Raw genomic sequence first — 26,208 nt, 5'->3', positions numbered from 1 at the left:
ACCCACGAAAGTCGTTTCCGACAGAGGCCCGCAGTTTGTATCAGATTTGATCGACGAGATGTCCAAGATCTTGCAGATTAAGTGGAAGCTTTCGACGGCCGGGCACTCCCAAACAGCAGGGCAAGCAGAGATTATGAACGCCTACATCGACCAAAGGTTGCGCCCTCATATTAACCATTTCCAAGACGATTGGGACAAACGTATGCCCGCAATCGATTTGGTGCAGGCAACGCTACCCCATGACTCTCTCGGAGGATTTTCACCTTTCGAGATTGGAAACGGCTACCCGGCCCATATGCATTTCGATTGGACGCAAAGGACCGAACTAAAGGGACTGCCTACCCGTGAGCGACTTACAAGAACCGAAGCTCAAGCGATTACCAAAAAGCTCGAAAGCTACGTGGAGGCGGCACGCACCCACCTCCAAATGGCGCAACAACGAATGTGCGACCAAGCCAACAAGCACCGCCGGGAACCCGATTTCGGAGTAGGAAGCGCCGTCTACATTATTAAAAAGCATTGGGTGACGGACCGTCCTAGCGATAAACTAGACTACCCGTTGACCAGATGTAGTTATGTGATTAAGGAGAAGCGGGGGCATTCCTACCGTTTGGAGTTGCCAGATTCTTGGAAGGGAAGCCGCGTATTTCATGCCGACCGTCTTCGGCTAGACCCACGTGACCCATTGGACGGACAAGCCGCAGAAAGGCCCGAAGGCGAGGTAATCGACGCGTCAGAAGATACCAACGAAGAGGAGTGGGAAGTCGAACGGGTAATTTCCTCGCGGGTGCTACGAGGTGTGCTTCAGTACCAAGTCCAGTGGAGAGGCTGGGACCCCGACCCGGAGTTCTACGACGCGGAAGGATTCAAGAACGCGGCTGTGCAATTGCGACAGTACCATAACGCCTACCCCGACAAGGCCGGCCCTCCCATGCGCCTAGAGGCCTGGGAAAAGGCTGCCCTCGAGAATCGGTTCGACCCGCCCGACGAGTACGACAACGCCCCGGCTACGGGGAACAGCACAGCCAGCAGATTGCGACGTCGCCGGTGAAGACAGAACAGGACACAGCAAGAGTCCTAACCGCTCGCGGGGCGGACGGGGGGTAATGTTACGGAGTGGCGTGCCTGGGCGACTGCCAACCGTGACTAGCTCCACCTCACGTGACAAGGCGCCAGGGTGAGTTTGTTATTTGTTCGCTTAGGCGCGTGTACGCGATTGGCACTGCGTGCCTTTCTTCTTCCTTTACACTTAGCTTTAGATCTTCGAATAGAATCGCCCCTATATTGCAGCCTTGTCTCTCTGGGATCGCTTTCGTGACACCCGGGAAGCGGAAAACCGCTGTAAGAGCCCTGGCCGCCGCTATGGGCCGCCCGTCCATGCAGCACACCCGGGCCCTGGCCGCCGCCGTGGGCCGCCTTTGGCCTCCGCTATCCGCCCCCGTCCATGCAGCACATCCGGGCCCTGGCTTCCGCTGTAGGCGGACTTTAGCTGCCCTGGTTCGAATTCTTTCTTTTTTTCTTTCTTTTTTTTTTCTTTTTTTTTTCCCCTTCTTTGTCAACAACTGACGTTAAGGGCTGACAAGGACAAAGTCCCAGTTGGATGTAGCTTGGGTAAAGATAACAACTAGCGCCAATGGCCTTTTCGACTGAACCGTAATGAACTTAAACCATGTGAGGGCCCTGGCCGCCGCTGTGGGCCGCCCTTGGCCTCTGCCATCCGCCCCCGTCTATACAGCACATCCGTGCCCTGGCTTCCGCTGTAGGCGGGCCTTGGTTTCCCTCATTCGAATTTTCTTTTTTTTTTTTCCTTTCCCTTTTTTACAAACTTGGGCCCTAGCGTCACCTCCCCAACCGGGCCTTTAAGCCAGTCCAATAGCCGGTTGAAGGTCAGGAAGCACCGGTGAGACATGGGAAAGTCGGCGATGATTTGGTGGTTGGAGCTTTTTTTTTTTTTTTTTTTTTAAAAAAAAAAAGAAAAGCCCAGCCCATCCAACCCGGGCCCTGGCCGCCGCTATGGGCCGCCCTTGGCCTCCGCCATCCGCGCCCGTCCATGCAGCACACCCGGGCCCTGGCCTCCGCTGTGGGCGGGCTTTGGTTTCCCTCCAATATGAACTTCGTGAATTAGAAAACGGTGTCAAAGCCGTAAATAAATACGCAGGTCGAAGACAGATGTATTTAAAATGCCGTAATAATTGGTTATCAACGTGAAAATAGGCAAAAAGGATAATGAAGTATGATCTTTTGAAGGTAGGCGGGGGAACATTGACGCAAAAGTTCCAAGTAGATGGAGAAAGGGGGGCAAACACTCCGGGATTCGACTGTAGAGCGGAGGTACCCTCTTGGCCAAGGTCCCCATCCCTATTATTGCGACTGATACGGAAAGTAAAATGCGTACTTAAATGGTCGGCGTTAAAAATACGCAGGTGGAAAAAAGCGATAAAAACCTCCAGTAGTGCTAGTTTAGGGCACCAGATCAAAAGAATTTAGCTCTGATGTAATAGTACGAGTAAAATTTGAGTGCTTTAGCCTCTCGTTGAAGCTGGAGAAATTGGTGTGGAATAGATGGTGAAGCCTGACATGGCAGGGCCCTGGCCGCCGCTGTGGGCGGCCCTTGCCCTCCCCCACCCGCGTTTACTTTCCCCGCCCATCCAAGCCCTGGCCTCCAATCCACGGAAGCGTCGGCCAGCTCGTTAAACGATCTTTCGTGCATAAAATGCATATATAGCATAACTATCAATATGACATGCTGAAGTTGGTATATTCAGGCCCTGGCCGCCGCGGCGGGCCGCCCCTGGCCTCCCCCGTCCGCGTCCACCCTCCCGGCCCATCCGGGCCCTGGCCTCCGCTGTGGGCTGGATGCCGAATGCTCGCCTTTCTGCACTGTTCGGTCCCGGGGTCGCACACGTTATGCATGTAATTTGGCGTCGGCTGGCTGTTATATAAAGTGTGGTGCCGGCTGGCCATTATATGGGGTTTGGTGTCGGCTGGCTTTCCCAATTTCCCACAGCATATTTTGTCCATCGAACTTGGTGTCGGCTGGCCCAGCCTGCTTCCCTCCCAGCACAATACATTTTATATATAAAGCTTCGTGTCGGCTGGCCCTCCCGTCCTTTGTTCCGGCCCAGCCCGGCCCATTTTGTACATAGGGTTTGGTGTCGTCCGGCCCCCAAACCGCCTCCTTCCCAGCCCATGGCCCTTCCCAGCATAGCACATTTTGTATATAAATATAAAGATTGGCGCTGCAGGCGGGCGGGTTGGTAGCCGTAGTAGCCGTAATAGCCGTAATAGCCGTGCTAAACGTGGTTGTCGATAAAGCCCCGCTGCCATCCACATATAAAACCTTTTCCAAATGCTTTTCATCCAGAGCCTTCCCTGGCCTCCGTTGTGGGCGGGCCCGGGCTTCCCCCATCCGCGCCCGTCCTCCCAGCTCGTCCGGGGCCTTGTTTGACCCGGCCTCCGCGCCGGAGATGCTCGCTTTTCTGCCCCGCTCGGTCCTCGGAGTCGTATATTTTATATATAATAAAGCTCGTCGTGGGCCGGCCTTGGCCTCCCCCGGCCCGCGCCCGTTTTTACGCTCCATCCAGGGCCCCGGCTTCCGCTGTAAACCGGGTTCGGGGTTCGGGTTTTGCAGTACACATACGCGCAGGGGGGGCTTTTTGGCTGGGGGGAGGGAAGGGATTCGGTTGAAACTTTTTTGCCCCGTTCAATTTACCGGAGCGGTCCTCGCAAACGGGAGTCGCTAATTGATATAATATATATTTATATAATAAAGGGTCGTTTTAACTTCGCTGTTCGCCGGGCTGCAGGCCCCCGGAGTCTTTGAATTTTTGATGCGTGCGTGCGTGCTCTGTCGTGCGGCGTGCGACGTGAGCCGGCCGGGCTTTCGGCCGCCGGCCCCAGCTCTGCCATTGCCCTGGCCCTTTTTCTGCCTGGCCTTAACCCCGAGGAGGCCCTAACCCGACGCGGTTCTGCCGTCCGGGCCCCCTAATTGGCTGCCGTACCCTAACCCGTCCTTCATCCTCGTCCTTTGTTGCGTTGGCCTGCTCCTAACCTTAATTCGTCCATTTCCAATCCGTCACCCCATCATCCCCAATTATATAATATTAAACCACGTCTAACTCCCGCAATTTTATTCGGAATTAACTGTTCTTTTGCTTGATTGTACGTGGCGCCTGGATTTATCGCTGGTTTAAATTTTGAAGCCATACGATTAAAAAAAGTTAATGTTTCGTAATCCTCTAATAAATCCAATGCTTCGTACCCCCTGCCATCATCCCTGCAAGCTGAACGTCCACACAAAAACCATTGCTTCTTTGAAGGAAATGATCAGGTATTACTGGTTAGGGGCCCCTAACACGCGGTCCTCAAATACTGGTTAGCTACATGCCTCACGACTTTCAGCTCCGAAACGGCCACGACATTCCGATCCCAAAAACCGCCGGTTTTCGCACGACGTCCTGCTCCGGCACTTCCAACATATCAACAAATTCGTGGCAACGCGGACAAAAAAAACCTTTTAAGCGTTGTAAGAGGTGAAGGACTGGACGGTGTACCCCTTGCCCATTTCAATGCATTTGCCGGCCTCCCACAAGTTGTCCGACTTGCCGGCGTCCCAGGGTCCGCGGTGAGGGTTGCCGACGCAGGCGTTATTCCGGTAGAAGCGCGCCTTTTGGGCGCCGGCGCCGTATTTTTCGACTCGGACGGACTGGGCCCCGCCCGGGAAATTGGGCACCGAACACGAGTTATCGTAAACGTTGATGCGCTTGCCGGTACCCTGACAATTTTCGACCGAGTAGATGGTTATGACGTAGGCCTCCGTGGCGGCGGTTGCGACGCAGAGAGCGACAAGGGTGTTGGAAGCCTTCATATTGATATGATTTTTGTTTGCGTGTTTGGTGAAATAGCTCGTGGGTTGTGGGTTAAGGTCTTGCTATAAGCTGCGTTTATTAAAATGTAATCGAAAGGCTTGTTGGTTTGTAGGTTGACTGGACAAGTATTTTGGCAACAGTCGAGGCCTGCTGGGTGAGGGCAACCAAGGCTTTAACAAATGGCTCCCTACCTTATTTACCACACAGAGAAGTGGCGGAATAATGACGACGCTGCAGGCCGCCCCATGTTTCATATTATCATCGGTACCTAAGTATGGTTGGCAACAGCCTCCTTTGCACATCTTACAGAACCATTTTAGCTCGCTGTGGTGACGAGCGCCCAGTGGTTGCACAAGGCGGTGTTGTGGACTTCGTATTATGGGAATGTTTACCGGCCAATCAACCTGTTTTGGAAACCCTAAATCTTCCTGGTTGACTTGAATGTCGTTCGTCGCAGGGTAGGTGGTGGCGTTTTGTAAGAGTGCTTCGCAGCCAATTACCCTGTGATGTCATACACTGAAACGAAAAAGCAACGCTTATCAAGGGGCTTTCGCTGCAGAATTACATCATGAGGCCTCCGGGCTTTACATCGAACTCCACGGCGCAAATATGCAAGTTTTTAAAAGGTTGGTTTAAAAAAATAAAAAAACGTTGCCCCGTTTGTCACGGTATGAATAATAGGTGGTGGCGTTCTGTAATTCTCCTCCAAAATGCTTCGCAACCCACTACCCTGTGCTGTCCTACTCCGAGAAAAAAAGCAGCTGTTAATAGGACTTAGGTGATCGCTGCAGACCCCGTGATTCTCCACACGTCCTTATTTACGTCTGCTACTGCAACCAACAGCAACGCTCATTTGGGGGCTTTGGCCAAGGGGCTCGCATTCTGGGAGGCCTCTTGCCGCGGCACGGGGGTCGGCAGATAAGTGCAGGCAAGCGTAACGGAATATGTTGCTATCTAGTTTTCAGTGTACAGGCAGGTAGTTGACGAAGACGTAGTTTAAGAAGCTACACAATTAGAGATTGCGGAGATTTCGCGTACATACACACACGCGGGGCGCTCGCGCTATTACGTGCCGGAGTTATGACTAAGCGACAGCCCAGTGGCTGCCCTTCAGGTCCGTGACAACTGGTTAGGTTGGCGTCAATGTTGATCAAATGTTGGAACTCGACCCTTTAACCCCTTATTTTCCAACCGCGATCCTGCCGTTTAATTTCTTATATGGACCCTATTCCGCTGCTCGTAACCTTAACCCGTCCGTCGTCCTCGTCGTCTGAACATTCTGCATGGCATTGGTCTGCACGTGACCCCACCCGCTCACTGCCAATCCGTTACCCCATTAATGATATAATATAAATAACGCACGATTCCCCCGTTTTTGCTCCAAATTAACCGTCATTTTGCTTAATTATGTATAACGCCTGGCGCTGTCTCTGGTATTAATTTCAAAGCCCTACCATCAAAAAAAGTCAATGCCCCGTAAACTTTTAATAAATTCATTGCCCCGTACCCCCTGTCATCATCCCTGCAGCTTTGGCGTCCATACAAAATCCATCGTCTCGTTGAAAGAGACGATTAAGTATTACTGGTTAGGTCGACGAGGCGCTCGACGTTGGGGGACTCGTTTGTAGTCATTTTGGGCGTTTGCGGATCATGAGCGGGCACAAAACTGCCCACAAACAAAAACTTGTACTGTCTAGCTACGCAGGTAGGTAAAACCCAGCGCAGGGTCGGTTGTTTTTATACACACCAAAAAAAAACACCTCATAGTGGAATTGCATCACTATGTAATCCGATCTTACTCGGCCATTCTGAGCTCCACGGGTCAAGAAGCTGTATTCGGTACGATTGGAGATTGAGTTTGCAACCCTTTACTATGGTACACAAAGTTGGAACGAAAAAGAGAAATTAACCAGCACTCGGCTACGGCTTCTTCTCTGGCTCCGGGCCCGGCTGCCAAGAAAAGCTCTCACCCCCAGCCGCCAAGCGCCGCAGACAGCGGAGACCTCCGAACGGTTAACCTAAAAAATTCAGACCAAGTCCTTCTAACCACTGTTTGTGCCTTGCAGCGTGACTTTGAACGAAAAGTTAGATATGGTAAAGACAGATCTACGCGATTCACCGCGGAGATAAACGTTGCTTGTAGTCTTGTCTTGATGCTGGAAAATGTCATCCCATCAGGGCGCCATTGGCCGCTTCCACAACCGCTCGCGAACCACCATAACCTCTCGCGAGCGGCCACAGAACATCAACCAGACCCTGATCGCCATCTTTGTTAGTCAGGATCTACAAAGCCAAAGGAAGGGGGTTCTGCCATGTGTTTCCATTATCCGCGAAGCTAAATATGGTGTAAATTGAGCGACAAGGGCTGTGACGCTTACGAAACATGACGTGGATCATTAGGAACAGCAAAAGCTTTTATAAACCATCTTACTAACTAGCGATTAGTAAGTTCGAAAGGAAATGGCAAAGTTGCGGAAAGCGGTTAATAAACAAGGGACAAGAAAGAAAAAGAATGTACAGCGCTATACAGCCGAAAAAAAACCCCATAAAAAGCATCAAAGTCAGATTCTATGAATGAAGCAAAACAGAAAAGCAGAAAAGCCAAAAAAGAGAGGAAATCGAGAGAAGCAAAAAGGGGTAAAGGATAAAAAAAGGAACCGAAATCAGGAAGCAGAAAACAAATAATAAGACAACCCAGGTATATATACTTTTATAAGCATAACAAAAAGAGAAAGAGAAAAGAACACTCTATAATTTGTCATAATCTCGTCAAGTTGTCGGTCAAGAGCGTGGGAATACTGGCCGGCGAGGGAGCCGACCTCTTTGACCTTTCCTGGCCCCCTTGGCTCCTTGACTCCTCCGCAGATGACGATGCGCTGGTTCCTTGGGGATGTTGGTCGATCAAAGAGCCCACCACTTCGACTTCGACTTCGACTTCGACTTCGGATCTGAAGGACGGTAAGGCTCCGTTTTTTCCACCCGCCCGTCTTTGACGTGGTAGACGTTGCCAAACGGCTCGGCGTTCCCGTTCCACCCCGCCGGATGGCCGACGTATAACTGCTCGCTATCCTTCTCCCAAGGCTGCTGCGGCGCTGGAACGTCGGGCTTTTTGTACTTGCTCGGATGCTCGGGCTTGTCTGGAGCAACATACGGATAGGCCGGCTTGTCATTCGACCTCTTGGACTTGGTCGACGGCGAGTCGTGCAGGAATTCCGGACGGCCGACAAAATAGGTGGGTTGATTCTTGTATGGAGTATCTTGTCCAGTCGATTCTGGCTTTTTATCTGTGGCCTGGTCTGACAAACCTTGCGGTCGGCCGACGTAATAAGTGTCTTGGGGCTCCTTCGCAGTCGGTGACTGGTTGGGAGCGTTGGCCGGTTGCCTACTCGACCTCTTGGACTTGGGCGACGACGAGTCGGGCGGGGTTTCCAGACCGCCGATAGAATAGCTGGGTTGATTCTGGCATGGAGGAATGTCTTGTCGAGTCTTTTGTTCAGCTGATTTTGATTTTTCATCCTCGACCTGGTGGCCCATCATAATTTCCGGTCGGCCGACAAAAAAACGGGAATTGAGCTCCTCCATAGTCGGTGGCGGCTTGGGAGCGTTGGCCGGTTGCCTGTTGGACCTCTTGAACTTTTGCGGCGTCTCGGCCGGCTCCTGGTTGAGATCGCGTTTATGGTACCCAGATCTGTCGGGCCTAGTATAAATAGTATATGCAGTTTGCGGCGAGTTGCCATCTCCAGTGGAGGCATATTCCCAGGTAGCTGTGTCTGAAGTCTTGTGCCATTCTAGCCCCGAGGGATACGTGAACCTAGGAGGTCCGGGTGGCGGGCCACTGGGGCCGCCGTAGGAAGGAGGTCTTCCTCCGTACGAGGGAGGGGGTCCTCCATACGGGGATGGAGGGAAACTACCACTAAAATCCTCAGAACGGGGGGGAGGGCGACCATAGCGCTGCCAATCCTTGTTGCCGCGGGCCTCGAGGTGGTTCAGGGCCTCGGGACCGTCGCCAACATCGCGCTTGCTGTGCCTCTGCTGCGGATGCGAGGGAGGAGCGCACGCCTTGCGGCTCGGGGCATTCGAGTTGCTGCCAAGATCTCGTCCATTGAGAAGCTTCTTGCCCATCGAAGCGGCTTTATTCCACAGAGAGGGCTCTTCTGAGCCCGGCCATTGTCGGGTTGGCCGAGGACGGGGTACATATCGCTTTCCCGGGGGTGGGTTACTACCAGTATACTTAACTCCCCAGTCTTCCTGCAGGTCAGGGTCGAGCGGAGGTACCCACTGTCCTGGGTAGAAATGGCCATCAGAGGCCCTTTGAATGGGCTCCCCAATGTACCGAGAGCCTGGCCCAGGCCCAAAGCCTCCAAAACTCGAGGCAGGACCCGGAGCGAAACTCCCGGGGCCTGGCCTGCCGTAGCTGGAGGGAGGTCCCGGAGGAAAACCCCCGGGGCCTGGTCCGCCGTAATCGGAGGGAGGACCGCTACTTCTGAACCCAGGCGGCGGGGGCGGGGGACGCCCAGAGCGGGCCTCCAGGTGGCTCGCCTCGTGGCCTTGGGCGACAGCAGGCCCTTCAGGTGAGGGTCTGGGCATGGCGAGAACGCCAGCCACGAGGAATGGGAGGAGGAATTTTGCATGCATATTGACGACTAACAAGAAGACACAAAAAAGCAAAGACAAAAGAAGGAAGAGAACGAAACTGCCACACCAGCTAAAAGAAAGAAAGAAACGCTGTGCAGATTAACAGAATGTCGATACTGAAAGAAAACGGCTGCAATTACAGGCTAGCTTAAAAGAGCAAGTGGATTGCATATAATATAGGCATTTTGTGTACACAGTCGTTTTCTTTTTTCTGTTGTGTAACGCACGGATCAAAGCGCGATTCGTTGCAGCGGAATGCAGTGGTGCTTGTAGCTTTGTTACTTCGGATAAGCCGACGGCCTCAAGACCAGCCAAACCTGGTCGACACGACGAATTACAATGCTCGCTTTCCAAAAATACTTTTAACCTCCAGAGTTTATTTATCTTGCCTGCTTCAATCCTTTTATTATGTGTTGATGTGACCGAGCTTAGCTAAAAATTAACAGGTGGTGATTTGTCCATTAATGCGGAAAATGATTACTTTCTACCCAAGGGACAGAAGCGTCGTGGCGTAGGGCATGTTGTAAGACTCATTAACAAAGAAAAAGTTTGTCTCGAACTGATATAATGCAAGGCTTTCGGCATAATTATGCTTTCTAAAATTAATACTCTTCACCGGTACTGATCGAATTCAGACTTTGATGGTTAACAAGACCATGAACAACTTTTAAAAAGGTCTTATATATCTTTTATACAGCCACAATTCAGGAAATGTCCCTTCATCAAATATCTTCCTTCCTAGACCGGGTGACCAACAAGTGGAGAGGGACCTGCTGTGGTCATCTCCCGTGTGTCCTTTAACCTTTCGTAACAATCCTTCCAATTGTCCAATACTGGTAACGGTTGGTCCATACATAAAACCAAGCAACCGCTTTTTAAACAAGGTAGCTTTTATATTTGAAAAGTGAACTCAAGTAAAATGTTTGTGGTTAGCAATTAAAAGATAAAAATAGAACCCATGCAAATAGGAAAGAAACACAAAGAAAATGGGGTGTTTTTTTCCGATTTTTATATGAAATAGCTTATATTTAGATATTTATTTTAGGGCTCTACTACCAAAGCTTTTGGTAAAGTTCAGTTAATAAATATTGAAATATAAATAATATTAAGTACAAATCGGGAAAGGTGTTTTATTTTGGTTAGATACTTTTACCATTAGCACGATTTCCTTGTTACGACCAGACAATTGGGCCAGTACCAGGGAGGCCAGGTGGGGTCACACCCCTCCTAACGATACCCGCCCAGAAAAATCACCGACCGGCAAAACAAAGATTACATAAGAAGGAATTACGTAATTTCACGTAATTGCCAAAAAAGTGATCTCAGTAATTTTTTGGGATTATAACAGATCAGGGAAAATAATCTTACTAATCCAGTAAAATTAAGGAAATTATATTCGGAATATAATTTATATAAGGCACGTTTATTACCATATAAATAAATTCGATTTTAGGATTGTTTAGCAGCAATTAAATTTTAATTAACCTTAATATTTATTTGAAAACGATTATAATTTTACCCCCAATTATTAAAAACCCCAATTACCCAATTAAACATTCAATTGTTTTAACCCATTATATTTTATTATAAAAACAGGTTACCCGATATTTTAATCGTAATATTTTAATTGCTCCTGTTTAATATTTTGCTTTAAAATATACCGAGCAATATTACCGACAATATGTTTTCCCAATTTTTTAAAAATAATTGTGAGGATCAGGCCCCCAGACCTACCCTCAGAATCACGACTCGGCTCTACCAGCCACGCTGAGCCAGGGATCGGACAAGGGTCCACTTACTCCGGATTTAAGCGCGTCTCTTGAGCGCGTCGTTGATTGTAATTTCTCTCTTCTCTTCAGTTTAGAATTTTCGTCGATAGCGCCTAATACACTGAGGTTCTCCAATGTATGCCTGGCCGTGACATAATTCTAAACTCACTATAATTTGCTGGTGAAGCAATTAAAATATATCGTTCAATCCCTTCATTCAATCATTCACTACGTCGGCTGTGCGCGACGGTAAACTAGGCCACAGAAGACACCATTCGCGAAATCAATGTCGCCGCGTAAGAATTACGGCCCACCGATTCGCCAATCCCAACGCGTGACAAACGCAAACTCAGCAAAGCCAGATAATTTGGCTTCAGGCACTGCTACTCCCAACACCGAAGGTTCGGATCAAAACGGAGAGATTACAGTTGCCCCAGTGAGCCCAGAGCCAGTAGAGCCCGCTCCTACCAGCGCCAACACAGAGCCTGAAGAGCCCGTTGAGCCCCAATACGACACAGAGCAAGATCAGCCAGTCGACAGCATCGAAGTTGACGGATCGTACGAGTACGAGTCAGTTTCCGAACACTCAGGAGAGGCGCGAAGCCCTCCCCACCAACCTTCTGCCAAGACGTCAGACGGCAGGAACGAAATTCCGAAATTTCCAAGCAGAGCGCCCTCGCCTGCCGCCCAAATGAGAAGCGAAATGGCAAACGAAAGCGAAAACACAACCGGCCAGGCCACCATCACTTAATCGCATTTGCAAGACCTCTTGGCTACTATTGCCCAACTGAAGGACCAGTTGGCCACCCAAAACAACTCCACCAGTAATGGAGCCCGTGGGGTTACACCCTTTAACAGCGCCTTCGGTGGGACCGATTTTAAACCTGTTGGATTTGCCGCCCATGATGCCTTTAGGCCCTACGGAAATGGCCAAATTAGCGTTAACCCCGGGTATGATAGAAAAGCCCGCAAGACCGGCGTTGACCCCGGATCTTTCGAGGGCAAGGACGACACCTTCGACACGTGGATTATCCAAGTCGCCGATATGATGGAAGAAGATGAAAGCACTTACAAGACCGAACGTAGCCGTATGGCAGCCCTTTTTTCGTTAACAAAAGGACCGCCTAACGACCTATTGCGTAGCCGTTACGCCTCGAAAGAAAACCCTTTTAGCGGTGTTGCCGAGATGGTCGCAACTTTAGCTGCGGTGTACCACGACGATAACCAAGGCACTAAAGCACGCCGAGAACTGGCTGAAATGATGTTTGACCCAGCAGACAAAACTATGGACATCCATGTTTTTGTTGGCAAAGTTAACACTTTGGCGGACCGCGCCAACATTCTCAAATCAGAGCGTAAAACCCTACTATACGAACATATTCCGGCAAAATTGAACACCCAGCTTTTCGACGACGCTAAAAATCCGGATATATCGTACGAGTCTTTCGTGAACAAAGTCGCCAACGCTGCACTGGCTAATCAGCGCGCCTACGAGGAAAACCTTAAACGGAAACAGGCTAAAAAGGGGCGCCAATCGCCCGAGCCTCGTCGTCGCCGTTCCCGCGATTACGAACACAGGAGAGAGGTTAAAACAGCGACTCCCACACCCGTTAAGGAAGTAGTCACTCTTTCCGACAAGGAAAGGAGCGCTCTTTTGGACGCAGGTCTTTGTTTTCTATGTAAGAAGGCCGGCCACCAATCCCGTCACTGCCCCGATCGCAAAATTATCGCCAATATGTTACAGGCTCTGGACCATGTGGATTCGTATTCGCAGCCTGACAATTCGACTCGCAACTCGTCGTCGACTTCCTCGTCTGATTCGGAAAACTGCTAAGGCTGCCGGAAGTCTCCTCGGCAGTCTGCATGCCTCAGATAGCTAAAATCGATAGATCACCCAAATTAAACACCTTCCTTGCTCCCATTCAACTGCAAGACAAAGGTCGTGGTCTCAACGCCCAAGCTCTCTGTGACACCGGAGCAGATGTGTACTTATCCATTCGACCGAGCCTGGCGAGAAAGGTCGCCCAACGTTTAGAGCTACCTATCAAAAAGCTCCCCAAACCTTTGGACTTTGGAGATTTTAACGGGAAGGTTACCGCAAGAGCCACCGAATACCTTCGGCTCACTTTGCAAATCGACGGACGACAATTCCCACGGCAGAAATTCATCCTCCTCGAAACGGCACACGATGTGTTTATCGGACAAGAATGGTGGACGAAGCATCGAGTAGGCTTATTCCCAGCTACCCGCAGCTTCGTTTGGCCCAACGACCTGCCCGCCATGGCCCAATACTCACCCGCAATCGTTGTACAACGTTCGAATCCGCCTCTGGACCTTGAGGCCCAAGCTGACGCAGTCCGCCGGGACCGCAAGATGGAACAAGAAGACCGTCGCATCCAGGTCCACAAGATACTTCGAAGCCCTAAACGCCAACACGAAAACCAGGCTCAGATCGCAGAAATTAGCGCCTTCCCGACTATCCCAAAGACCGTTTCTAACAAAGGCCTGCCAGCTAATATTTGTGCCCTCCTTAACGACCCTCGTCAAGATCGATGGAAACGATCCCCGTTACCCACGGAGCCTATACCGTTGGTACCAGTAAACGATACGCCTACGACCAGCCTGAATGCGGTATCAGCCCTGCAGTGGAACAAGACTCACGATGGACGTCCCATTCCATTCCCTGCAGACGAAGACCCGGAGCACATCGCGCAAGTACGAGCCAAGTTACCCAAAGCACTTGCCCACCTTGAGGGTTTCTTTTCCAAAAAGGCGTCGACGATTCTCCCGCCTAGCCGACCCGGCTTCGACGTGGTTTTGGAACTCGAGAAACCTTTGGAGGGGAGGCCAGCGCGCTATTCGACCCCTTTCGCGATGATGGAGTTGGAAAAGGAAACCATCGACGAACTTCTGAGGATCGATTTCATTGAACGGACAATGGAGGAGACCGCAGCTTCGACTCTGTTCGTTCCTAAACCGCAATCGAAGGAGCAACGTTTTTGTGTGGATTACCGATGGGTAAACAAATTCATCAAAGGACGACAAGTACTTGCCCCCGACGTGGCCGGGACGTTGAGCAAGTGTGGAAAAGCCCGGAGGATGACCAAGATCGACATTATTCGAGCTTTTAACAGATTGCTAATGGATCCGAAGTCACGGTATTTAACGGCGTTCAAAACGCGACAAGGTACATTTCAGTGGAAGGTCCTACCCTTTGGACTGAAGGTCGGACCCGCCTGGTTCCAAGCTTTTATCAACGCTCAGTTTAATAAACTGCTGGACGCTTTCGCGAGCGCCTACGCAGACGACGTGTTGATTTATACCGAGGATAAATCGGAGCAAGTCCACTTTGAGCAAACCGAGGAGGTTATTTACAGGCTGCACAAAGCCGGACTCCAAGGCGATATCAAAAAGTCAAGCTTCGGCGTTTTCGAAATTGAGTACCTGGGTTTACTTCTAGAGATCGGTAAAGGTATCCGCATCGACCCCAAAAAGGTCGAAGCCATCACCAGCTGGCAATGGGACGACATCACCTCCGTTTCCGCAGTACGATCCTTCCTAGGCTTATGCAATTTCGTTCGGACGTTCTGCCATCACGCCAGCGAACAAGCAGAACCTCTGACCCGATTATTGAAAAAGGGAGTCCCGTTCGAAAGAGGCCCCGAGCAGAAATCTGCCTTTGAAGCGCTGAAACAACTGGTGGTCACCGCCCCCGTGATGAGTTTCTTCAAACCCGGTATGCCTGTCAGGATGGACACCGACGCCAGTGGCAGGGCCACCGCCGGTGTCGTGTGGCAGCAACAGGACGATGGCAGCTGGAAGCCAATCGGCTATTCGTCCAAAACCATGTCCCCTGCTGAACAAAACTATCCGATTCAGGACCAGGAGCTATTAGCTGTGATTAATACGCTAAAGGACTTCGAACCAGCCCTGTTGGGTACCAAGTTCTGTGTTTTCACCGATCACCAGGCCCTAATTTATTGGTCGACCAAGAAACTTTTGTCCGCTCGCCAGATACGATGGGCTGACTACCTGGCCAACTTCGACATCACCTTTAAATACCGTCCCGGCAAGGATAATGTGGCAGCCGATGCCCTTTCGCGCAAAACCATCGACAACCCTACGGTCAAGGCCCGAGCTGTGTTAGACCGCACCATTGCACTAATCCCTCCAGAAAAGATCGACTCCCGACCCGGCGAGCCCCCTCCAACCATTAACAACTTGGAGCCCTCCGCACCTCAAGGAGCTGACCTGGTGGCCCTTATCCTGGAAGAAAACCTAAAACAAAACCTAGGTCGCCATGACAGTCTGTTAACGGTACCCGAGACTACCCAGGATGGCAAAATCTTCTTAAGAACGGCTCTCATCCGCGAAGCTCATGAGCCCAAGATCTTCGGCCATGGAGGCCAGAATAAAACCCTCAACCGCCTGAAAAAGGACTATTGGTGGCCCGACCGAAATCGAGACGTCAAACGCTACATTAAGAATTGTCGCGAATGTCAACGCAACAAGGTACGACATGATAAGACGCCTGGGCTGTTGCACCCACTGGAAATCCCTAGACGGTGTTGGCAGCACGTAATGGTAGACGGCAAAGATATGCCCAAGGATAAAGAAGGCTACGATTACGTCTGGGTCTTCATCTGCCGATTGACCAAACTTTTGGCCACCCTACCGGGAAAAAAGACGGACACCGCGGAGACCTTGGCCATGCGGTATTATCAGACCGTGTACCGTTGGAAAGGCGTCCCCGATTTATGGCTTTCCGACAACGCCGGACCGTTTATATCCGAGTTCCTAAACACTCTAAACGAGTTGACAGGAACAAAGCATAAACATGGAAGCGCCCGCCACCCTCAAAGTCAGGGCAGCGTCGAAATTACCAACGCTGAATTGGATCAGAAAATGCGCTTTTATGTAGACAAATACCAAACGAATTGGCGACGGCATATCCCCGCTTTCGACTTCGGCCACAACTCGTCCGTCCACGCCTCTATTGGCATGGCACCGATCGAAGCAGAAACCGGAGCTCGCCCTAGAGACCCGCTCTCTTTACCTTTACCCGAAGAAGACCTGGAGACCGGTCAGCAACAAAAGGCGCTGGAAATGGTCCGCCAAGCCCGGCAAGCTCAGGAACTGGCCCGCAACAACGGACTCGGAGCGCAGATAGAGCAACAGAGGCAGGCTAATAAGAAGCGGCGACCGGTCGACTTTACGGTGGGAGATGCGGTTTACGTTAGCAAAAAGGGTTTTTCCACCGAAGCTCCTACGACCAAGTTGGACTCGCAAAATGCAGGACCATGGACGATTCTCGAGGAAAAGGGCCACAGCTTCATTCTCGACACCCCTGCCTGGTATAAAGGTAGTAAGCTGTTCCACGCCAGCCGACTGCGCAAGGCAGCAACGGATCCATTACCTCAGCAGTATCAAAAGCCGGAACCACCGGTCGAAATTAACGGAGAACCGGAGTGGGAGGTGGAGCAAGTGTTGGCCTCACGTCTATTCGGACGAAAGAAGACGTTGCAATATCAGGTATCGTGGGTCGGACTCGACCCTGATGAGACATGGTATGAGGCCCGCGACTTGAAAAATTCACCAGTACTGCTGGATACCTTTCACAAGGAGTACCCGGACGCAGCAGGACCTCCGGTAAATTTGCAACAGTGGATCAGGAGCGCAGCAGAGGATGTTTTTGCGGAGGACGGACCCGAGGACAATGTTGCCGAGCACGATGCGAAAAAGACACGAGAGCGGAGGAAGGCCCCGAGGAGACACACGTGACAAACTCAAGACTCTGACCGCCTACGTCGATCAGGCCTTAGAGGGGGGTAATGTGAGGATCAGGCCCCTAGACCTACCCTCAGAATCACGACTCGGCTCCACACCGAGCCAGGGATCGGACAAGGATCCACTACCTCCGGATTTAAGCGCGTCTCTTGAGCGCGTCGTCGATTGTAATTTCTCTCTTCTCTTCAGTTTAGAATTTTCGTCGATAGCGCCTAATACACTGAGGTTCTCCAATGTATGCCTGGCCGTGACAGATGACTCGGATTTGCGGATCAGCCGTCTTTCTGAGCGGTCGGCCGAGCTGCTCAGCGCTTCGTGTGTGACGGCATTCACATACCCAGCCTGACCAGACTGCGCCTATAAACTCGACATTTATCATCTATTTGTTAAAGTGCTCGGCATGTAGGGCATCCGAATCGTTGCGTACATCGATAAAAACTTTGGTCACAGTAGGAGACTCGAGGATTGTTTTCAATGTCATACTATTCTTTGCCTGAGGCAGCCACGAACCTTGCATTTTCTCCGCATCATGGAACAATGCGCTCAATGCACAACGTAGATTGGGTACCGAGATAAACATTTATTGTACATAATCTTTTGTGCTTGCCGTGTTAATTTACACAAAAGCACATGCCATGTTTGCAAAAACCATCTGGTTACACGGCTGCGTCAAGCAGCTGGTTTTAAAGTGTGTTGGTCACACAGCGTGCCCCATGGTGCTGTACAACGTCTAACGTTTTGATCCACTTTGATTCCCCATGTCCTTCGCTTCGCCATACATCCCCACTTCCTCATGCCAGTCCCATAGGTGCCAAGCTTCGCAACGTCCGGACTAAATAACCAACCTGAATTGTGCCGCCGAGTTTTTCCTTCCTGGCCCATCACGACAATTTTTTCCCGTCATCACCATACGATTTGTCATCACTGAGCTTATCACAATCCCGAGGCTCTGGTCCAAATTACCAGCGTTCCCCGCCATCGACATTATAGCAGTTCAATTTCAGCATACGGACAAGACGTCCGAGGTTGCGATTCTAACAATTGTGACAACCCGCCCGGTGCCACTTGCACCACAATCCTGACACTCTGGATTATTCCACCATCAGTTCGCTTCCTTCTCATTTCGGTTACTTTGTCCGTATATGGAATTTGGCATCACTTTGCCAAAATCGCTATGTCACCTGGTCGAGTTTCAGCAGCGTGGATCGTGGTGGTCGGCCTGCAATGAAAGGAAGGCTTCAATCCCAAATATGACGCCCCAGCATGCCGCTCATTTATCCTGTTTCTCCTCAAAAACGTGGCCCAATTCCTCACAAATCCAGGTAGCCATCTTGATTTTCCTCTCGGAAGGATGGGCTGGAATTAAATAAGTCTGGGAATTAACTAGCATATGTTTTTCCATAACTTCTCAGGCTATATTTGAACGCAAGGTGATCAATATATGTACTTTGAGCATGGGAATACGGAGCAGAGTAACTGACTTTAAACAGGGGTTCAGCATGCTTAAACCCGTGCATGTCTGTACTGGTTCGTACTGCCCATCGTTTCCCAAAAAAAACATGCCGGGAACTAGGCGTCATTCAAGGCGATGTGGAGGCGCTTTGCACAGAGGATCTCTCAACGACTTTTAATACAGCCACAGACCTCCAACAAAGAGGGTATTTGGGGGCTGCCTTATCGCCATTATTCTTGGCACAGCAAAACTCCACATAAGTTAATCTCTCGTCATCACTTGCCATTTCTGTCATATTTGGTCTTTCTCCGCATTCAGACACAGGCCTCGGACGTGCTCAGCGTACCAAGGCCAATATCTCTCCTTGACATACCTTGCCAGCCGGCGGACACACCAGATAATCCGGTAGATGCCAAGCAGGTTGCTGGTGCTACCAATCGTAGATTCTGTCCACAGTACTGTCCGGCCGCCATCGCAATCCTCCCGCGTTGTGGCTGCGAACTTCCAATCATGGCCGACGATAATAAGTGCCGGGAGAAAAGCTGAATCAGGTATAATCGAAGGAGGTATTAAGATCTGGCTAGGTGCGGTAACGGCAGCAATGTCTTGGCTCAGGACGCGGACCCCCGCCTCCCCTTCACCTATCTCGTCTTCCATGTCCATAGCGGCCAGCGATCGTTGTAAATGCCGTGGAATTTGTAATTTATTCTGTTGCTCCTGCCGCTGCCATTCGAGCAACCTCCACTGTGCGGCCTGCCAGACCCCCACCTGCAGCTCGGCCTTCTCGCCCGACTCGCCGGGTCTCTTCGTTTCGACGCTGATGGCGATGGGCCATTTGTTCAGCGGGCCAAAGTCGGTATGATTAATGGATGTTCCGGGCGTCCTGCGACGCAGTGTCTTAATAATTTGTGCCGGTGTCTTCCATGCGCCAGTCCTGTTGGCCGCCTCCATGGCTGGCTGATCGAAAACAGACGCACCGTTAACTATAAAACAGTAATCGACCTTTTTTCCCGATGAAGAAAACCTCGGGAGGATTTCGGGGGTAATTCTTGCGGTTATGCTAGGCAATATTGGCGGCGCAAAATGTCAGCAACAAAATTGAGTTGGGCGAACAATACGGGAAACGGTCATACCACGGCTCGAAGTCGACAAATCTATCGGCTGGAAGCGCCAGGCGTAGCAGCCGGTAATGTACAGCCTAATTCCACCCATTTTCGTCATGTTTGCGTTCTTGACAGCGTAAAGCGGCGAGAAGCACCTCGCAGACTCTAGAGGCGGGGACGTCGGTAATCAAATCTCCCGTCGTATCTTCTTCTCCGCTCGTAAATGCGGAATCAGGTATGCGATACCCCAACGCACGCCTCTCCTTTGCCTTCTCTTCCGCGTATTTTAACTCCTGCTTAAGTGACGCGTGCAGCACTGGTGTATCACCGCTTGCAGCTTTTTCGAGCTCAGACACAAGCAAGAACAGCTCATCCGGTAGTCTGCCGTTAGCCAGTGACCGCACCTGAATAGCTTCTTCGGGCTCCACCTCCAATTCTGCCTGTCTTTTGCGGGGGCTACTGCTGCGCTTGCTCGTTGCCCTCGATGATGTAGAGTAACTGAGGGAGACATTGCCGCGGAGAGCGGCGACGGTAGGACGGGGTGTCTGTTCGACCTCCTCGACTTCGGCTTGGTGACTCGGAAAATTTCGCTGTCGCTTCGTCGGTGGTGTGTTCATAATTGGACTAGGCGGCACATCGCCAGTAAAACGGCAGATTTGGGTTGCGGGCGGCGTCGGCAGATCGATTGATCGAGTTTGCGGGTATTCGCAACGCTTGCGCTTGACGTCTTTTTCAGCCGTTACTGGCAGTCTGTCGATCCAGTGAGAAATGCGGTCATGCATGGTACATCGTAGGATTGACGGCAAACAATGCTTTGTGGCAGATTGATGGTAAACAATGCTTTGTTTTGATTTGCGCCATGGTTGTTGGTTAGCCAAAGGGCACTAGTCGCTAGCCCGAGGTTTACCCGAGTAGTATGTGCCCAGGATCCAAGTAGGTTTGTAGCGTGTCGCTCCACACACCAAGTTGGCTAACGATGCCAAAGTACCAGCCTGGTATAGAAATGTGGAACCACCAAAAATCTTGTTACTTTTCAGCACCATCCAGATGAGAAAAGGGTAACATCACACAATAACACAGCACCAAAGCCAGGATTTCGACCTTTTGGTAAGCCGTCATCAAATAAAACGGTCAAAGGGAAAAGGCTTCATTCGAATGGACCCAATCTTGGCACAAGTCGCCCAGAATCTGGCCACCCTCGTGGCGTCCATCCGCCAGCACCAGGTTTCGGGATAAGCACCCACGATTAACCCAAAACCTGGATTCTGGCTTTCGATAAGAGCGCTTTCGGCACCTCCAGTGCCTATTTATATTAAACCTTTGTCTCTAAGTCTCTCACTTGCTTACTCTCAAGGGATATTGCTAAAGCCAAATTCCATTCCACATAATTCACGATTCCCCGATCGTCCGCAAATTACAACTGAAAATGTTTAAAACGCGTCCTCGAACCGAAGCGCAAAGACTTCAAAGAGCTTTTTGCACACGACGACATGGTATCGAGAAAAAGATTACAAGACTTGAATGAAGTGACGGGTGCAAGAGCTGCACTTTTGTGCATTTACAAGGGCAGAGTATTTTGCTACGATAGCGCCGGCGTTTTGACGGAGTTGGGAATCACACGTCAATTTTCTCAGCATTTGGAAATCACACATTAACATCCCCAGAAAGACTTGGGAACATCCAAGATGAAAATCGAATCAATTTTGTCGCATTTAATATTATTAACCATACCTATTTATTATCCTCAAGAATTAAAGAGTTTTTCCCCGTAAGCTTCGCTTGCATTTTCGTGTTTGGAGCAATTCGAGTTGGGGGTCATGGGCGGCAAATTTCGGGTTTACGTCGCATTGTGACGATTTGGGCCTTTTGGGGGGAGGGGGGGGGGCGGACATCCGCGACACCATGTTAATAGTTGATAGCAAAATCAAATGAATGGTCTGGTCTGTTGTTCGACATGAGAGATGAGAGGGCTCTGATACGAAATAAATTCCTTGTTTGGCCGCACAGCTGCCTACGCGCCTCCGCCTACGCGCCTCCGGCGCCGTTCGTGATCATTTGGCTGCATTGCAGCTTGTATTTTTTTGTTAATAATTAGCCATGGCTTGCTTCCCAAAGTTTCCTCTTTGCATTGTCATCGCCCTTTTATTCAGGTTTTGTTGGTATTACATGTCAAACGCTTGAAAAAGAGGGTGTATGTATTAATATCTACTATCGCCATGCATGCGAAACGTTATATATAGCAACAGCAAACTCTGTTGCGAAATCGTCCTTCGCCTTTTTTAAGGGTGCGCCATGCTTCCTTTTCCTAAGTTTTGCGTTAATAGAAATCTACCAACTGCTTGATGAGGCGGTACTGTCAGCCAACTTTAGTCCCTTGCCAGATCTCATTAAAATAATCGCGTATATGTTGCCTGATTTTTGCCTCGACAAGGTTGACACAAAGGCCTTTTCGGTTCCTCACCCATTTTAACGACCGCAAACCCTGGTTAGAAACTGCCTCTACACATTAGTTGAGAAGAAGGTAGACTCGAGGGGCGGTGGAAGTTGAAAATTGTCAGGTTGGTCAAGGAAGGCGGGCCCGTACTCTCGCCGATCGAAGTGGATAATGCGTGGCCGGTGGCGCTGTTCCTGCACCCAATATCGGCTTCAGGGAAACCATCCTCCAGGGCCAGATCAAAGTAGGCCAATTCGTGCTGGCCAAGGGTCTGGGGGTAGTCGACCACCAGTCTTACCAGGCCCAGCAGCAGCATGCGTCTTTGGGCGAGCAGAGTTGTCGCGTCGGTGGAGATCCAGTGCCCATCCTTTTCGGCCGCAGCCTCGGTGGCTTCTCGACTGTGGTTGTCTCGGCAAATAAAACACTCCTCACGGGCGCATGTCAGAGGGCGAATCAGGAGTTTGAGCTCCCTGGTAAGATGACCACGATTCTTGAACATTATTAAGCCTGCTTGTCCCTGCGCCGCCCTGCCCGGGCCCGATTGCTGATCGTTCTGGTCCTGTTTTCCCCAGGGAATGAATGGTACGGCCGGCCTCGGCCATGAATACAAGTCCACGATTTGTGCCTGTCGATAAAATCCCACTTTATCCATAGAGTGGGGACAGACGGCCGCCGGGTATCACTCAACTTAAGTTGGTTAGGTAGGTTAATTAGCGGCTGTTACCGAGGTAGCAGCTTACTGTACACGCTCCATCTTCTTCGAAATGCGTGAGAACAGCGAGGAAAACAAGGACCCACAACTATCGCAACCATCGGGCTATATAAGGCGCATGGCGCGACCATATCCTTTCCCTAACCTATAACTTATGTCTTATCCATGGGGGATTAATGGCCTGTGGGTAAAAAAAGGGTTTTTGAGTCGCAGTGTACGGCCGTAGTGTAGAAAATAGATTGTGGTTTGCAGACATGGACGAAGTACTCCATTACTTTTTTACTCGGGATTACTTTTCATCTCGTGGGGCTTGATTCTTTGTTCGATAATATTGGGTGAAGCTTTGCCCAATGTCCGCAACCGGCGGGCCTGTATCAGTGTAATTGTTTGGCATATTTCACTATTCCGGAAAAAAGCTTAAATACAAGTCACCGGGGGTCAAAAGTCGAGTTTTACCTGTAAATTTGTAGCTGCAGTTGGGGTTAGCTAGCTGCCTTCTTTTTCTTGCGAACTGCCCGGGCGAACCTAGGGGTTGCGGCGCAAATTTATGCAGCTGTTCCTCGGGAAAACCAAGCCAATAAAGCAAGCCCGTATATTACAGTGACCGTAGCTCATTTATTCTAGTTAGCTGGCGATTCAGCATTTCTACAACGACCATGAGGCGCTTTGGGCTTATAGTAAATCCAAGTGTGATGCAGTTGAGAGTGAACAGAAAGAGCACGCCATGGAAAACGCTACCTTAAATGGCTTAATCGCTGCATCAAACTCAACGTGGCCGCCATGTTGCTAGTCGATAATAATACATGAAGACTAGCCAAAAGAAGGTTCACAACTCCCAACTGAAACAACGCTGGTCTACAGTAGACTAATGGTTTCTGGGTATTTGCGCATTAGGCTTTTGGCAAAGACAAAGCTTTAGTTAAACAAATTTGGATGCGCAGAAACACTATCGAGCGGTTCAGAGACACTCCATCCATCCAGCGCAGAGGTATCGTCGAACAGTTATGCCCACATTTTCCTCCCACTTGCCATCACTTGCTGCCAATCGTTATTGTACAAATAATTGCATGCACTGTCGGTGAGCACTACCTATGCTTTCGGCTTGCTCCGTGCGGTACTCAACGAGGGGTTACAACTGCCCTTTCGGTCGTAAATGCAAGCGCCATAGCGGCCCGCCGTCGCCTCCCGGACCAACAGCAACGGATCCAATCTTCGGGCCGTGCCTTATCGGTGGTGTTTATATACCGCAAAAAGCCCCGCTAACGTCCGTGTTAAGTGTCCGCGTCAGAGAAATGGCCATCCAACTGGTAAATGCGCAAATCGTTTCCTGCTTAACCAAATCCTCCAGATCGTACTCCCAATCATATTGGCAGTTTATCCCGCTCCGGGTGCACACGGAAAGTCGCCTCAACCGCGATACCAAAGTCAGGCCAGTTACCCCGAGCGCCAATAACTGCCAGCACCCATGTAGGTTACGGGGCTGCGACTGTGTTCGCAGCTGTCCAGGTGGGAGGAGCGATTACTTCAGGTTGGAACGCGATTGTAAAAAACGAATTCGTGTCAAGCTGTCTAGAACAATATGCTGTAACGCAGTGCCGACGAAGGGAGATTAACTCAGCCCTTCCTCTTTTTCGTCACCCCTGGCCCTGCGCATGAGGTATCCTGAGTTGGCCCTTGCTGCTTAACATCATTCGAAGGCAAGACCTCTGCGACAGGCTCTGAGGTGAAGCCACTTTCTAATTGCATCAGAGATTCTAGTTCTTGAGAAAACCCTGTGGCTTCGGAAAGGAGCGGAACATCAAAGTCCACCTCCGATGGCAATTGATCAATGGCGGAGCAGATTCTCTGGAAATAAGCAGGCATCCATGTGTCGTAGACATTTTTGGTAAACCGATAAACTGTCCATTTGTCCTTGCCGTCTAACGCGGTGAAAGAAAACTCGTGGATCGGGTGACGGTAGTATGTCGTATCTTCCCCGGATATTACGGGATAATGGCCGTAAATCCGCACTAACCTGTGATCGTGCGAGATTGAGAATGCGAGAATCTCACGGTTAATTTCAGACTCGCGCTTCACAGTACGAAAAAGCTCGACGATGGTACGCGTCGCGAGTGTCATGCTGTGGGCGTTTTGCCGGTTTGCAACATCAAATGCTCCGGCGCCGCATTTCACCTCACACGTAAGAAACGGAAAGTATATGTAGTACGTAGCCATAAAAAAGGATTTATCCCCAAAGAGAACCTCGCCGATAAATGGCGACAGCTTTCTGAGCTGGCCGTTGGTAAATCCCTCTCGTCTGAAACCAACGGAGTAGTCGGGTTGTGGACGGGTACCGATAAGCGGCATTAAGTTGTTCCACCCTGCGTTAACGCTTTCGATAAGGTGTTTGTAACTTTTGTTACGGAGCCCAAGTGATTCCGCCGATGGAACGATGAGCCGGGAAATATTTTGGATAACCCTAGTTTTATTTATATCCTCGAGAATTTGACAAGCATCCGCGAAGATATCGTCATTACAATAAGTCCCGGTGGGAAGATTTTGTTCCCTTTCAAACAGTGTCCTGACAAAAGCCTTGCTCGCATCTGTAATATCTAGTTCAGACTTTTTCATGTACGAGCCTTTGGTTTGAAGTAGGCGCGAGTACCGCGCGTTTCCATACGGTGCGCTCTTTTCTTCCCGCGGCTTCTGGTCGCTCGGTGTTGTGGAAGTGGCAGAATTGGATCGCTTGCGCGACGCGCCGGACAAGGATTTCTTGCGCGCGAATAGACGATCCATAATAGGAACTATCTCCAAGGTGGTTCCGGCTTTGGACAGGTCCTTCGGCCACTGCCCTTTCTTCGCCCAGAATGCGACTGGGTTGGAGTGTGTGGGATCACCGTTGTCGATTGCTGGCTCGCCGACGTTTGACCTAGAAGTGATGTGCATGACTTTCGCTGGCGCTTGTAGCATTGGTCTGAGCTGTGCTTGGTCGTGTGGTAAAGTGTTTGTTTGCGTTTACAACTTTGAGGGGCGGATAATGGTAGCTGCCGTAAACAATTAGGCTTGGATACGGGTTGGTTATGGATGCGATCGCGCCTTCGAATTGGGCTCTGGCGCGACTGGATTTCTAGGGGCTGTACTTCTGCCAACTGTTAATAAAAGATTCCCTTTGGCGCCGCGCAAAATAGTTACCTTGATTCTTCGGTGAGGGCCGCTTCTGGGCCGCTATCTGGGCCCGGGTGAGGGCCATGGCGATAAGCGCGGATAGGAATGTGAGGTTCTACGTTGGAAATGAGGAATCGGGGTTTCAATGTAGAATGGCCTGTGCGAAATGACTGGCTATTGTCATCCCACCCACTAGGCCCACAATTTTAGGAGAGGGCTGCCGGCCAATAAGCCATCCAGTGTATTTTATTGCATCAGCGGCAGGGTTGGTCTTCGGCTGAACGCACTAACCAAAGATCCTGC

The 26,208-nt window shown here is 50.4% G+C and overlaps 8 protein-coding genes across 8 annotated transcripts; all 8 read right to left on the bottom strand.

Moving 5' to 3' along the window:
* Positions 1–2,733: 2,733 nt before the first annotated feature.
* On the bottom strand, positions 2,734–3,580 carry MGG_16554 (uncharacterized protein; the record flags this gene model as incomplete). Its single annotated transcript, XM_003711074.1, has 2 exons — positions 2,734–2,932; positions 3,006–3,580. The coding sequence occupies 2 exons, from the start codon at positions 3,578–3,580 to the stop codon at positions 2,734–2,736; spliced, it is 774 nt and encodes a 257-aa protein (XP_003711122.1).
* Positions 3,581–4,438: 858 nt separating this feature from the next.
* Positions 4,439–4,980, bottom strand: MGG_16553 (uncharacterized protein). Its single transcript, XM_003711073.1, has one exon. The coding sequence runs from the start codon at positions 4,865–4,867 to the stop codon at positions 4,517–4,519; it is 351 nt and encodes a 116-aa protein (XP_003711121.1). The 5' UTR covers positions 4,868–4,980; the 3' UTR covers positions 4,439–4,516.
* Positions 4,981–7,769: 2,789 nt separating this feature from the next.
* Positions 7,770–8,402, bottom strand: MGG_16552 (uncharacterized protein; the record flags this gene model as incomplete). The annotated part of the gene is made up of 1 exon (XM_003711072.1): positions 7,770–8,402. One exon carries the CDS (start codon positions 8,400–8,402, stop codon positions 7,770–7,772), a length of 633 nt encoding a protein of 210 aa, XP_003711120.1.
* Positions 8,403–8,681: 279 nt separating this feature from the next.
* Positions 8,682–9,503, bottom strand: MGG_16551 (uncharacterized protein; the record flags this gene model as incomplete). Its single annotated transcript, XM_003711071.1, has 1 exon — positions 8,682–9,503. A coding segment is annotated over one exon (822 nt), but the record flags the coding sequence as incomplete, so codon positions are not given.
* Positions 9,504–18,803: 9,300 nt separating this feature from the next.
* On the bottom strand, positions 18,804–19,463 carry MGG_16550 (uncharacterized protein; the record flags this gene model as incomplete). Its single annotated transcript, XM_003711070.1, has 1 exon — positions 18,804–19,463. The coding sequence occupies one exon, from the start codon at positions 19,461–19,463 to the stop codon at positions 18,804–18,806; it is 660 nt and encodes a 219-aa protein (XP_003711118.1).
* A 247-nt stretch (positions 19,464–19,710) lies between these two features.
* On the bottom strand, positions 19,711–20,397 carry MGG_16549 (uncharacterized protein; the record flags this gene model as incomplete). Its single annotated transcript, XM_003711069.1, has 1 exon — positions 19,711–20,397. The coding sequence occupies one exon, from the start codon at positions 20,395–20,397 to the stop codon at positions 19,711–19,713; it is 687 nt and encodes a 228-aa protein (XP_003711117.1).
* A 1,704-nt stretch (positions 20,398–22,101) lies between these two features.
* On the bottom strand, positions 22,102–22,548 carry MGG_08684 (uncharacterized protein; the record flags this gene model as incomplete). The annotated part of the gene is made up of 1 exon (XM_003711068.1): positions 22,102–22,548. One exon carries the CDS (start codon positions 22,546–22,548, stop codon positions 22,102–22,104), a length of 447 nt encoding a protein of 148 aa, XP_003711116.1.
* Positions 22,549–23,868: 1,320 nt separating this feature from the next.
* MGG_08683 (uncharacterized protein) lies at positions 23,869–26,027 on the bottom strand. Its single transcript, XM_003711067.1, has 2 exons — positions 25,933–26,027; positions 23,869–25,882 (listed from the first exon to the last, which is right to left on the bottom strand). The coding sequence occupies exon 2, from the start codon at positions 25,708–25,710 to the stop codon at positions 24,376–24,378; it is 1,335 nt and encodes a 444-aa protein (XP_003711115.1). The 5' UTR covers positions 25,711–25,882; positions 25,933–26,027; the 3' UTR covers positions 23,869–24,375.
* Positions 26,028–26,208: the final 181 nt, after the last annotated feature.

Source organism: Pyricularia oryzae, chromosome 1 (genome assembly GCF_000002495.2).
Source record: "Pyricularia oryzae 70-15 chromosome 1, whole genome shotgun sequence".
In the NCBI taxonomy this organism is placed as follows: Eukaryota; Fungi; Ascomycota; class Sordariomycetes; order Magnaporthales; family Pyriculariaceae; genus Pyricularia; species Pyricularia oryzae.
Note: the sequence above shows the minus strand (reverse complement) of the source record. Positions and strands in the feature narration are given on the sequence as shown.

Bases quoted from the DNA above. Each gene is read 5' to 3' on its own strand.
- MGG_08683 (XM_003711067.1), bottom strand. From the start codon at position 25,710: ATGCTACAAGCGCCAGCGAAAGTCATGCACATCACTTCTAGGTCAAAC.
- MGG_16553 (XM_003711073.1), bottom strand. From the start codon at position 4,867: ATGAAGGCTTCCAACACCCTTGTCGCTCTCTGCGTCGCAACCGCCGCC.